Source organism: Alligator mississippiensis, chromosome 12, assembly GCF_030867095.1.
Source record: "Alligator mississippiensis isolate rAllMis1 chromosome 12, rAllMis1, whole genome shotgun sequence".
Classification (NCBI taxonomy): domain Eukaryota; kingdom Metazoa; phylum Chordata; order Crocodylia; family Alligatoridae; genus Alligator; species Alligator mississippiensis.
Window position 1 is genome coordinate 36,984,393 of NC_081835.1, and position 12,854 is coordinate 36,997,246.

A 12,854-nucleotide genomic window follows, 5' to 3' on the forward strand; every position below is an offset into this window, starting at 1 on the left:
TGGCATAAAATTGATATAACTACTTCTAGCTGACCAGTTTAGTCTTCGCTTTGTGCTAGGATCAAAAAAGGGAAAGGTGACTTAGAATCAACTTTTCCAGCACTCTCGTTTGTTGTGCCAACCTGAGTGTAGCCTTACCTGGCATCTGACCTCAGGTTCTTGGAGAACTGAGTTCTTGGAGAACACTGGGAGTCAGCAAGGTTGTGTTGTAGCTTTTTTAAAAACAGTGTAAGGAGACTTAGGCCATGCTTTTCTTTCTTAAATGAGTTAGACTCTTGTATAAAATATTGTTATAGAGAATTCATAACTCATTCCCATGCTCAGTATTTAAAATCTGTTGCTCATGAAAGAGAGCTTATATTTTAAAACATAGTAAATGCTTTATTAAATCCCTTTTAATATTATCTTATTTTAATATTTAAAAAGTCAAGTTTGAAAATACCGTATTTTGTTGTTGTTCAGCCTCAGAAAGCTTAATGCTTTCATTTCTGCAATTCCAAATGGTATAGACTTTAATTCATTGTGATCCAAAAATAACTCTCTCAAAGAGTGATATGCTCCAAAGAAGGACACTGGATCTATTCCATCATCATTAAGTTTGTTAAAGGAAAGGTAGAGGTATTCCAGCCCTGGCTTCATATGACCAAACACATATCCTGGAATTCTCTCTATCTGGTTTCCAATGAGTACGAGGTGCAATAAAGATTTTGGCAGATAGGAGGGAACATGATATAACTTATTGTAAGAAAGGTCAATAGACTCCAAGTTCCTGCATTAAAGGAGATAAAAAGAAATGTAAAAATGATATAGTATGCTGCAAAGTTAATGTTGCATTCAGTGCAGAATAACTCTTTTGGTGGCAAAAACTAGTTGATTAATTATTTGGAAGTGATTTGTTCTCTGAGTGCTTTGTTTATGTTAAATGGGAATTAATTTTAGGGAATATGGTTAGAAATTGTTACTCTAAAAATAACAATCCAAATGGTAAATAAAAGTCATAATTAGGCAAGATCTACACTTATGTATTGGTGTTGTGGGGAAATATGCCATAAAATAAGTAGAAAACTAGAAAACTCAAAGATCTAATTCCTACTCAATAGGCGTGTCTACACGAGATGCATTAATACAAATTAGCCTAATTCAATGCGCATTACAAGTGTGTGTCTATGCATGCACACCTTTAATGCACGTTTAAAATGGCACAGTTAGGCTAGTCGTGGTGCTTAAATTTGATACCTGCAAATGCACTGATGCACATGTAGACATAACCTATCACTAACTTTAGTGCCGGGTCTCCCCAGCCGCTAGGGGGCACGTGGCAGGCCCCTTAGTGCCAAGTCCCTGCATGTGTAGACACCTGCCAAAAATTGTTTAATGTGCATTAGTTTAATGCATATTAAATTTAGTCGTGCTTAAATGCCTGTGTAGACATGCCCAATAAGCAGCTTAGATCTACAACAGTGAGTTACATGAGAAAATGTCAACATTTTTAGTATACAATTAACTGCCATTTACTCCTTTTCCATATACTATTTTGCATTTGGTGCTGTTGTTCTTGAGCAAGGTAACACTTAAATAGGGACTGGAGGATCAGACCGATACTTGGGACTAGTCTCATGTGCTAAATTTTAAATCATTCCCCATTGGCACTGATTTGAAGTTTGCCTGACTTTAGCTGAAATGTTATTAGATTTGCTGTAGGATCCATCCTATATGCATAGAGAGGTACTGATATATTTTTAAAAACAAGTAATACCATCCAGTTATCTGCCAGGTAGTTTCATGTCTCCTTCAGTTTCTTCATATTGAGAAGACATGAGGCCTGCATATGTTTACTGTTTTTCTTTGAAGGCAAGAGAGGATTGTACGTAGACAGCTAATAAAGAATTCATCTTCAGGTGGAATATATTTGCTAAGGATGAGGGGAACATGTGACAATACTGAAATTGTTTGTGATTTGAGATTGTTTTCTAGAGAAATGCTCCAAAATCCTGTGGAATTTCCACTGGATCTTGTGTGGCCCTTCCAGTTAAGAAGCCATAGCTGTTCCCTCTCTAACTTTGCAAACAACTTCCCACAGCAGGAAGGATATGATTTATTACCATTCATCCCATGTTTTGAAACTCATAGAAAATGGAAAATGTCTTTTCCTTCAAATAGGAAAATAATGATGTACGCCTTACTGTTTTGTTTTAATCATGTAATTATAATTATATTTTTATAATGCTCTTACCTAGGATACTGGTATAGGTGTTGACCATAACAATCTACATGTATTTAACTAATTGGAAACTGGGCCAGTAAAATATGCATGTAGGGGCTGTATATATTTTAAAGTTAATATTCATACAGCATAATCTAATTAATCAGAATGCAACTGATTAGTGTTCATTTTAGATTGTGAATAAAAATATTTTTTAGCTTTAAGATTAAAATTAATTGCAATGAATGCAGTTGACCCATAATATCAAAATTACTTAAAAAATGATTTTGTATACTGCTAAATTTTTAATTAAGGCTATCTGCCTAATGTAATAGCTTCTATGATATAACTGACTTCTTGAAACAAGAGCAACGCAGTTGCTTTAAGTTACCTAAAATGAATCAGAACTTCAGATATCATTCTTCATGGGAAGTTTTGGCCAAATGGAAGAGGAGGGTGGGCATCAGTCCACAACTGTGAGCTGGATAAGGTTCTTGCTCAAAGGGAGACTAGATTGGTCAGGAATTGGTTTTAAGATGCATTCTGTTTAACATTTTTATTAGTGACTTTGATACTGGAATTACATGTGACTTCATGAAATTTGCAGCTAACACTACATTGGGGGTATTGCCTACATAGAAGAAAACCAGATTATTATACAAAAAACTTGAAGTTTTGGAATATAAAATTAGAAATGGCTTGAAGTTTAGCAGAATAAAGTGAGAAGTCGTGCTTAGAAATTAACAAGGATTTTGGCTATAAAATGAGAGCGCATAAATTGGAAACAACTTAGGTCAAAAGACGTGGTCATCATGGGTGACCTGAACCTTCCAGACATCTGCTGGGAAGAGCAGTCAGCCAGGTCTGACTGCTCACGTAGGTTCCTAGCTGAGATACAGGACCTCCATCTAACCCAGGAGGTGCACAGTCCCACCAGGTGAGACGCCTAGTTGGATCTGGTGCTGGCCAAAGGCAACAACCTCGTGAGGGGGCTGCGGGTGCTCAGCCACCTGGGCGACAGCGATCATCACCTGCTGGAATTCACCATCCAGCGCAAGGTGGCAAAAGCCTCCAGCAAGGCAGCAGCCCTGGACTTCAGGAGGGTGGATTTCAATGAGGTAAGAAGAATAGTTGGGGGAGTACTGAGGTCCCAGAGGGGAGGGGAGTCAGGTGTCCAAGAAGAGTGGTCGTTCCCCAAGGAGACGATCCTCCATGCCCAAAAGGAGGTAATCCCAACAAGGATCAAAGGGGGCAAGAGGGCGCAAAAGCCCTCATGGCTCACCAAAAGCATACGGGAATGTCTCCTAGTTAAAAGGGCGTACACCCAATGGAAGGTAGGGGCCATCACCAGGGAGGACTATACCTCTGTTGCTCAGGGCTGCAGGGGGGGTGGTCAGGAAGGCCAAGGCGGAGATGGAACTGGGACTAGCTACCCGGATCAAGGACAACAAGAAGTCCTTTTTTAAATACACAGGGGGCAAAAAGAAGGTACCGGGTAACGTGGGGCCTTTGCAAGACACGCTAGGAAATCTAGTTGTCGCACCAGACGACAAAGCTAACCTATATAACGATTTCTTTGCCTCCATTTTCCTGAGCAGGGACCTGATCAGCCCATCTGTCGGGACCACCTCAGGCGCCAGGGGAGGCGCACCCAGGCCTAGGGTCAGTGAGGATCTAGTCAGGGAACTTCTGGAGGGACTGGATGTATTTAAATTAGCTGGTCCTGACGACCTTCACCCCAGAGTGGTGAGGGAACTAGCAGAGGTCATTGCGGGACCCCTGGCACGGCTTTATGAGCACTCATGGTGCTCTGGTGTGGTACCAGAGGACTGGAAAAGGGCCAATGTGGTTCCCATTTTCAAAAAAGGGAGGAAGGAGTACCCAGGGAACTATAGGCCAGTTAGTCTTACCTCAATCCTGGGTAAGCTTTTTGAGAGAATTATCCTGGCGCATGTCCACGAGGGGCCAGCAGGGGAGATTATGCTTAGGGGCAACCAACATGGGTTTGTTAGATGCAGGTCCTGTCAGACCAACCTGGTAGCGTTCTATGACCAGGTCACCAAATCCTTAGACACAGGGGTAGCAGTGGATGTAGTCTTTCTGGACTTCAGGAAGGCCTCTGACACTGTCTCTTACCCCATTCTCATTAAAAAACTAGGGGACTGTGGCATCGACACCTACACAATCAAATGGGTCACTAACTGGCTGGAGGGTCGCACCCAGAGAGTGGTGGTGGATGGGTCATTTTCGACCTGCAGGGATGTGGGCAGTGGGGTCCCCCAGGGCTTGGTCCTCGGACCCGTCCTGTTCAACATCTTCATCAGTGACTTGGACGAGGGGGTAAAAAGCACCCTATTCAAATTTGCTGATGACACTAAGATGTAGGGGGAAGTGGGCATGCTAGAAGGGAGGAATAGGCTGCAATTGGACCTAGGCAGGTTACAGGGTGGGCAGATGAGAACAGGATGGGTTTCAACACTGACGAGTGCAAGGTGCTACACCTGGGGAGGAAGAACCAGCAGCATACCTACAAGCTGGGGAACTCCCTTCTCATCAGTGCAGAGGCAGAAAAGGATCGTGGAATCATTATTGATGCCAAATGAACATGGGCCGCCAATGTGGGGACGCGGTCAGGAAGGCCAACCACACTTTCTCATGCATCCACAGATGCATCTCGAGCAGGTCCAAGGAGGTGATCCTCCCCCTCTATGCGGCACTGGTCAGGCCGCAGTTGGAGTACTGCATCCAGTTCTGGGGGCTGCACTTCAGGAGAGATGTGGACAGCATTGAGAGGGTTCAGAGGAGGGCCACCCGCATGATCAGGGGGCAGCAGGGCAGGCCCTACAAGGAAAGGCTACGGGACCTGAACCTGTTCAGCCTCCACAAGAGAAGGCTGAGCAGGGGATCTAGTGGCCTGTTACAAACTAGTCAGAGGGGACCAGCAGGCATTGTGGGAGTCCCTGTTCCCCCGAGCACTCCCAGGAGTGACTAGAAATAATGGTCACAAGCTGGCAGAGGGTAGATTCAGACTGGACATCAGAAGGCGCTACTTCACTGTCAGGGCAGCTAGGATCTGGAACCAACTTCCAAGCAAAGTGGTGCTGGCTCCTACCCTGGGGGTCTTTAAGAGGAGGTTAGATGAACACCTCGCTGGGGTCGTTTGACCCCAGTACTTTTTCCTGCCATGGCAGGGGGTCGGACTTGATGATCTGCTCAGGTCCCTTCTGACCCTACCAACAATGAAACTATAAAAGAAAAAGAGACTTTGTTATATCAATCAGTCATAGGATGCCCATGAGTTATGATATAATTTTTGAAAACTAATACTATTCTAAGTTGTGTTCACTGAAATGCATTCAGTAGAGGCAAGGAAGCACTAGTACCATTATCCAAGTCATTGCTAAGACCTCACTTACAATGCTATCTGTGGTCTGGGCACCAGTGCTCATAAAAGGCTTACAGAGGTGGTTAAGAAAATGGAGACCTTAGCTTCTGAAAGAAGATTAAAGGAGGTTGGCTTGTCTATATTAGCAAGACTGAGATTGATAGGAGATGTGTTTGCTTTTACAAATACATTATTGGAGTGAATATTTGCAAGGGAGAAGAGGATTTTAGGATACAAAAACACTCACAAGAACAAATGATTACAAACTGGTTATGTATAAATTTAGATAGAAATTGTCTGATTCTGTGATAAAAATTCCTGTCAGAGGTGTGAAGTTTTGGAATGCTCTTCTGAGCAAAGTAGTGGGGGCAAAGTACCACGTATGTTTATGGAAGGGATGACATAGGGAGCTTTGGTATGTGTTCAATAAGTGAAGTAAAGTATTTGCTGTACCCTTGTTTGAGTGTAGTGGTAATTATTTTCTAGTGTAGTACATGCCTGATAATACCTTATTTTTATGGCTTTTGCTGATCACTTAACAGTGATCAGGAAGACAAATGGTTTCCCCCCTCCTTAATGCTTTTCTTGGTGTTATGGCAAGTGGATTCCTATAGTTAAGGCTGTATGCTCTAATTTCGGGTGTCCTGGTGTCCTTGCCAGTACATGAAAAACTCATAGGTTCCTTGATCTTCTAATTAGAAATCAAACTGATAACCAGATTTGGAGTCAGGAAGGTCATATGGGCAAGGAATGTGAGGGTTTTGCCTCCTTTGATGGCAATGCTCTTCCTAGGATCCTCTGAGCATCCATTAACCAATTATTTTTGTCATTGCAATGGCAGGACATTAGCAGGGCCTTTCCCTCCTTTCTCTTACTTGTGTCATGGTATAGAATAATCCTGGTGTTTCTAGATTTGTACCTTGTAGTTGTCTGTTACTGGCTATTTTTAGAAATATTTGAGTAAACTGTTGCCTGCAAATACAAGGGACTTAATTTGATAGCCAAGGAGGCCCTTCCAGTCCTGTGTTCCTTAATTACATTTGTAGAGAAAACTGATCATTAAGTAGTATAATAATTATATCATGCTGTTTGTAGACTTCTAAAATAGAACTTTGATTTTGTTAAAAATAGTGTAAATATTCCACGGACACACCATCAAATCAAAGTGCAAATATTCCTTTTTTTTGTTGCTATGTGTACTAATAGTTCTAGGAAACAAAACAAGTACATCTTGGACTGTGAGTACTTACTCTTGATTAATCCAAGCCAAAGGTGCTATTCTGTCCTCTTCCAATTTGTTATGCTTTAGCACAATGAGGTTTATATTTCTGGTACGGTTAAAGCAAATTTCTGAAATCTCTTCAATTTGATTATTTTCCAGATGTAATTCCTACATGTTTGAAAAGAAAAGTTCATGAAAATATTAGGATTTTTTTCCTGTTGTGAAAAGGAAAGGCTACTTTTAATATAATTGATACCTCCTAATAAAATAACCAACTTCCACATAACAAAATAACAAAATAATTGTCTGAGTCTCTGTATAATGAGCCATGCACTTCAGAGAGAGAGGACTCTTGGGAAGGGACGGCATCCAGCTCACGAGGAAAGGTAAATCCCTGTTTGCGGCTAGGGTGGCTGATCTTCTGGACAGGGCTGTAAACTAAGATTGCTGGGGGATGGGGATACACAAATTCAAACATCCAGGGAACAACATACAAGTAAGCCCTGTAGATAGGGACACTGGGATAGCCACCCTTGAGGGAGCAGAGGGAATAGTTCTCCTATATACTAACACCAGGAGCATGGGGAACAAGCAGGAGGATCCAGCCCTCCTACTCTCCAGTGTGCATTATGATCTGGTAGGGATTACAGAGACCTGGTGGGAGTCCTCACACGACTGGAGTGTACCTATAGAGGGAAACACCCTGCATAGAAGGGACCGGATGGGGAAGAAAGGTGGAGGTGTTGCTCTCTATGTGAAAGAGCAGTACACCACCTTGGAGGCTGACATCAACTCCAAAAATGGACAGCTTGAAACCCTCTGGGTCAAGCTTTGTGGGGAGGGAGGGGGGCCACGGCAAGAGAGACCTAAATGTAGGTGTATATTACAGACCACCAAAGCAGGGGAAGGAACTCAATTTGGAGTTCACTCAAGAATTGACTGAGGCCGTACATGCACATGACATGGTCGTCATGGGTGATTTTAATTATCCAGATATCTCCTGGGAGGAACACTCAGCCAAGTTGGATTGATTAAGATCCTTCCTGATCTGTGTCAAGGAGCTCTTCCTGACTCAGGAGGTGCATGGGACAACCAGAGGTGATGCTCTGCTAGACTTGGTCCTGGCCAAAGGAGATGACTTGGTGACCGACTTAAATGTAGAAGGAAGTCTGGGCGACAGTGACCATGAAACCATTATGTTCACTGTCTGACGTAAGGCAGACAAATTGGATAGCAGGACTGAAGTCTTGGACTTCAAAAATGCAAATTTCAATAAGCTTAGGTCACTAGTAGGGCAAGTGCTGCGGGAGCAGGGACCGGAGGCAAAAGGTGTGCACGAAGAGTGGTTGTTCCTTAAGGACATGATCCTTGAAGCACAAAGGAAGTCCATTCCCATGCGGAGAAAAGGTAACAGAAGGGCTAGGAAGCCCTCTTGGCTAAACAAGGGAATGACGGTCTTCTTGAGAAAGAAGAAAAAGGCTTATAAACAAGGTAAACTAAAAAGTAGAATTTACAAAGCAGAGAAAAAGAGTTAACAAGCTGCTAATCTGTAGTCAATAAGGCATTGGACATGCATTCATTTGTAGCTCTAAAAAGTGCTGGAGCATTTTTAGTGCTACAAAAAACAAACCACTATGGGGGTGTGCACATATGCACAGCCCCCTGCCTAGAGCATCACAAGTTTATGTCAAAAGTATATTTACCAGCTATGGGGCAAAAGGGGGCAGCTCCTTTGCTCACTCCACACCCCAGGGAGATCACTGACAGTCTGGCCTCTCCTTCCCTAGGGCAGGAGGTGAGGGGAGGGCAGCCTATTATAGTGATCAGCTTGTAGCTTCTATCAGAATAATGGGGGTGTAGAGAACAGCTCTTAGCAGGAGGCTGTTTGAAAGCTAATGCTGCTCTTGGCTCTAGCAGCTGTCATCTCTGCCACTGTAACTGCTAAAGGGCAGCAGCTGTACCAGCTCCCCCATGCTGTGTTGGGTCAGTTGCTCCAGAATGCTGAAGCAACTGTTTCAGCTGCAGGCAGTGCCACAGGAAGACCGCTGTTGCTGCTACTACTGTGGCCACCATCACAAGAGCACCAGTTGTTGTCAATGCTCTTGTAGCAGTGGTGAACGTATCAGGTGCTCCTGCAGCAGTGTCCCAGTAGGGCTCTGTGACAGCTCACTGCAGTTAGGTAGGCTTGCAGAAAGCCATCTGTTCTCCTTCCCTCCCACTTAGAAGGGGAAGGGAGAGTAGAGGACTGTGGGACTGGCACCAGGGGCTGACAGCCTATGCGCCACAGGTCAGAAGCCATGCGCTTCAGCAGCGGGGATCTTTGCCTGCACTGAACTGCAGTTGGGCAGCAGGGAGTTTCACCCATGCCATACTGCAACTGGGTGGTGGGGAGAAATGGCAACAGTCAGGTCCTAACACATGCCTACCTCAGACCTGAGCTGAGTCAGGGTGGCCCACTACCAGAAAAACATTGCTGACCACTGATCTACATGCTACATGACACTACAAAACATAGGGCTACAAAGAAAGTCCTGTTTGGAAGAGCCAAAGATTTTTGTAGGCAATATCTATTATTGGACCAGCTGCATAGTTAAGATAGGCTTAGATGAGCTTTTGGGTACAAAATATGCTTCCTCTGGTATCTGAGAAAAAAGCAGATGCAGCCTAGGATATCTAATACACTTTGAAAGAGTGACTTTTTCTGGTGGATCTGCCATTTTTTGTATCACTAGAGATGGCCGGACTGTGTGAACATTCTTTTTCTGTAGCATGACAAATATAACATGTCCAAAGCCTAAATTGGAGGATATAATTGTTGGTGGCTGTTTCATTGTTAAATGTTGACAGTCTGTTTATAACTGTACAAAGACAAAGCAATCCTGTCTTTGTGAAAAACAGATGAAGTCAAAACCACTGAAGAAGAAGAAGAAATAACAGAATGAAGGAGGGAAAAGGGTAGCATAGGGAGAATGGGAAGAAAGTAAAACAACAGTGCACAGTAGCTAAAACAAAAATTCATGCAATAGTTGGGGAGGCAGGTAATGTCAGATTTTTTTTTCTCCAGAGCTTATGGGAAATTCCACTGTAAGGAAAAGAGAAGGAATAAAAGCAAGGAGATGACAGGAAATATAGAAAGAAGAAACGGTTTGTGGAAAGCTATCGAGTTAATAACAGATAACAAAAAAGAGACTTTGAAAGAGAAGACAGTAGAACTTGATACAGGATTAAATGAGGAGGAAAATTATACTTGGATAATGTCAACTTTAAAAACTATGGTAAGTAGAGGATGTACTAGGAAGGATAAATAAAAGGTGTTTTTGCAGAGAAGAAATGTTTGAGAAAAGAGAAAATTAAGTTGAGGTTTGACAAATCAGTATAATTGAGAGACTTTATCCAATACAACTGAGAAGAATGGGAACGGACAAAAAAAGGAAATGAAAGAAGAATCCCTGGAATTTGCAGAAAGGAAAAAATTGAGGAGAGAGAAAATGTGTGAGGGCAGAAACTGGAAAGTTTATTAGCCAAGAAGCAGTTAAAAAGCAGAATAATAGTTTTGTAAATTCAATGATGGGCGGTAAAATGGATGGGTGGTAGAATGGGCATAAGTGATGCTAATCAAGTCAACTTTTACTTTGTCTCTTATGTTGTGTTCATAAAGGTATTTCAAAGTTGTGTTGAGTTTTTGATGGTCATACTTTTTGCTGGAGTTTTCTTAAAAGAGAAGTAATTTTTTGTCTGTAATGACTTGCAGTTGGTACAATGATTTTCTTGAAGCCAGTGGTAGTTCAGTGAATGTGTTTAAAAAGTTACCTCAATAGAAGGTGGAAGGCCTTGTGGGATAATTCGAAACTTATTTCTTCCCAGGCGCAAGTAAGACAGGCTTTTCAAAGGATTAAATGCCAAAGGACTGGTATTTGCTTCACTAAGTTTATTGCCTTCTAATTCCAACGTCACCAAATTTTTTAATTCTGTTGGAAATAAAATAATTGGAGATAAATTTCAGTAACTTAATACCTTATTAAAATATAATATCTCTTATACCTTATTAAAACATGAGACATATTATTAATAATTTTTATCTTTACCAGACTGCAGTCAAAGCACCGAAAAAGCCACATTTGCTTGAATAGATATTTGTATAATAAAGTATTTTATTCTCCAATTCATAATTTGTAAAAATTAATTTTATTCTTATTCAGTAAGAAAAGAAATCAACTGGGTATCTCATCCTGTTTGAAGACTGATGTCATGATACCCTAGATATAGTTACATTACAAAGAAATACAACTTAAGTATTGGTGATTACAATTTGTTTATGCCTTACATAGCTTTCAATTGTTTTATTCTTGCTAAAATTTCCAGGAAGAACCCATGTGGGATTATTGTTGTAGTCTATCACCTCTTAGAATGGGAAAGTAAGACAGATTCAAAAGCAGAGCTCCTTAAGAGGCCATTTTACCTCATGTTTGTTGGTAGAGTACATACAGAATAATATATCAGTGATGAAATTCTACACAGATGTCCAAAAAACTTGTAGAATTCTTCCACAGATCAATAGTCATTCATGTTTTTATTTGTCATGTTGCTTGCTTTCTCAATGGACTCAACAGTTCCGTCCCACTTCCTTGCACCAAGTACTGACAATGCCTCCTGCGCTGGCAGCAGGGAGCTCCCAGCCTGGGCTGCGTAATTGTGGAGTGGGGCCTGGGGACATTCTTATCTCCTACCCCAGCTCTGCAATCAGGGAGTGGGGGCCAGGAGCTTCCTGCTGCTGGGTTCCTGCGCTGGAGCCCACTCCAGTAGCAGACAGCTCCTGCGGGCAGGGAACAGTCTCCCACCCCCTGCTGACCGGGCGCACATTTGCTCCATGTCAGCTGTCTACATGTGCTGTACTGTGCAGTAATTACTCCTGAGTAAATTTGGTTCTCAGTAAGCATCTGCACATGTGGGCAGTGACACTTACTGTGCAGTAATTTGTTCTAAACTTGAGTAAAGCATCTCATGTAGACATGACCAAAGACAGGGAAATCTTTTCCAACCTAAAAGGCAAATGAAATTGTTCTCAAACTCCTACATACTATTGGTATCTTCGGATCTTATGTAATGCCCAGAATCTCAAAATATTTATGCTTTCCTTTTCAACATCTTCAGTATTAAATTTCACATTGTTTTCATTTTATCTGTTCAGTATGCATTTCTTAAATACCTTCTAGACTGTCTTCATCAATTGCGTGGAGATGGTTTTCATTTATTTTAAGTTCTTCTAAAGTTGATGGTAATTCAGGGGGGATATGCACTAGTAAATTTCCATCCAAATACAAACGTTTTAACTTTTTCAGGATCTTAATTGGGGGTGGAAAATAATTCCATTATCAATACATCAAATCGCATAGTTAGGTAACCAGTAAGCATAATATTTTATCAAAAACATTAATTTGTTTCTGATGCTATTTGTTGGGTTAAGTAAATTTAACCCTTAACATGTGACTGCTTACAGCATGCACTAACTTTAATATTCCCTAACAATCCTTAGAGTTAGCACATGCAAATAGTAACATGCAACAACACCCTCGTTGTGAGCAACCACTCCTACTATGTTGTTATATTTCTGTTATAAAGCTACATTTCTGTTAAAGAGCATTGAGCCATGCAGCCTTTAATTTGTTCATTTGCTGTTTTTTATAAGTATTTAGGAATTCTCAGACACACACAAACTTTATTACCATATTTTTTTATGTCCCCCTACCTCACTCCCTTTACTCTTTTGTATTCAGATCACTCTCTTTATATGATAGCCTACTCTTTGCATTTCCTTTTGTAGCATCTGATGAAGTGAGCTGTTGCTTATGAAAGCTTACGCATCTCTGATTCAGTTAATCTACCTGCCTTCCGCCTGACTTCAGACTAACACAGTTAACTACTTCTCTTTAATCTACAGTAAACATTGTTGTTCAGTAAATTGCTTCTGTGGGCTACTAGTCTATTTTAGGTCTCTTTTTTGGCTTCAGTATAGAGATTTCACTGTTTTCATTGTCACGCTGTCA

At 41.6% G+C, this 12,854-nt stretch overlaps 2 protein-coding genes across 6 annotated transcripts in view; one reads left to right on the forward strand and one right to left on the reverse strand.

The window, feature by feature from the left end:
- CENPP (centromere protein P) overlaps window positions 1-12,854 on the forward strand; it is a 296,268-nt gene that overhangs the window by 208,749 nt on the left and 74,665 nt on the right. The window lies entirely within an intron of this gene.
- Window positions 1-12,854, reverse strand: part of ECM2 (extracellular matrix protein 2) — a 33,947-nt gene that overhangs the window by 2,410 nt on the left and 18,683 nt on the right. For both annotated transcript variants that reach the window (XM_006261123.4, XM_019477339.2), the window contains exons 6-9: window positions 12,017-12,152; window positions 10,621-10,778; window positions 6,839-6,978; window positions 443-769 (exon numbers count right to left, since the gene is read on the reverse strand). In XM_006261123.4, coding sequence (XP_006261185.1) covers window positions 443-769; window positions 6,839-6,978; window positions 10,621-10,778; window positions 12,017-12,152 — 761 coding nt within the window. The remainder of the gene's footprint in view (window positions 1-442; window positions 770-6,838; window positions 6,979-10,620; window positions 10,779-12,016; window positions 12,153-12,854) is intronic.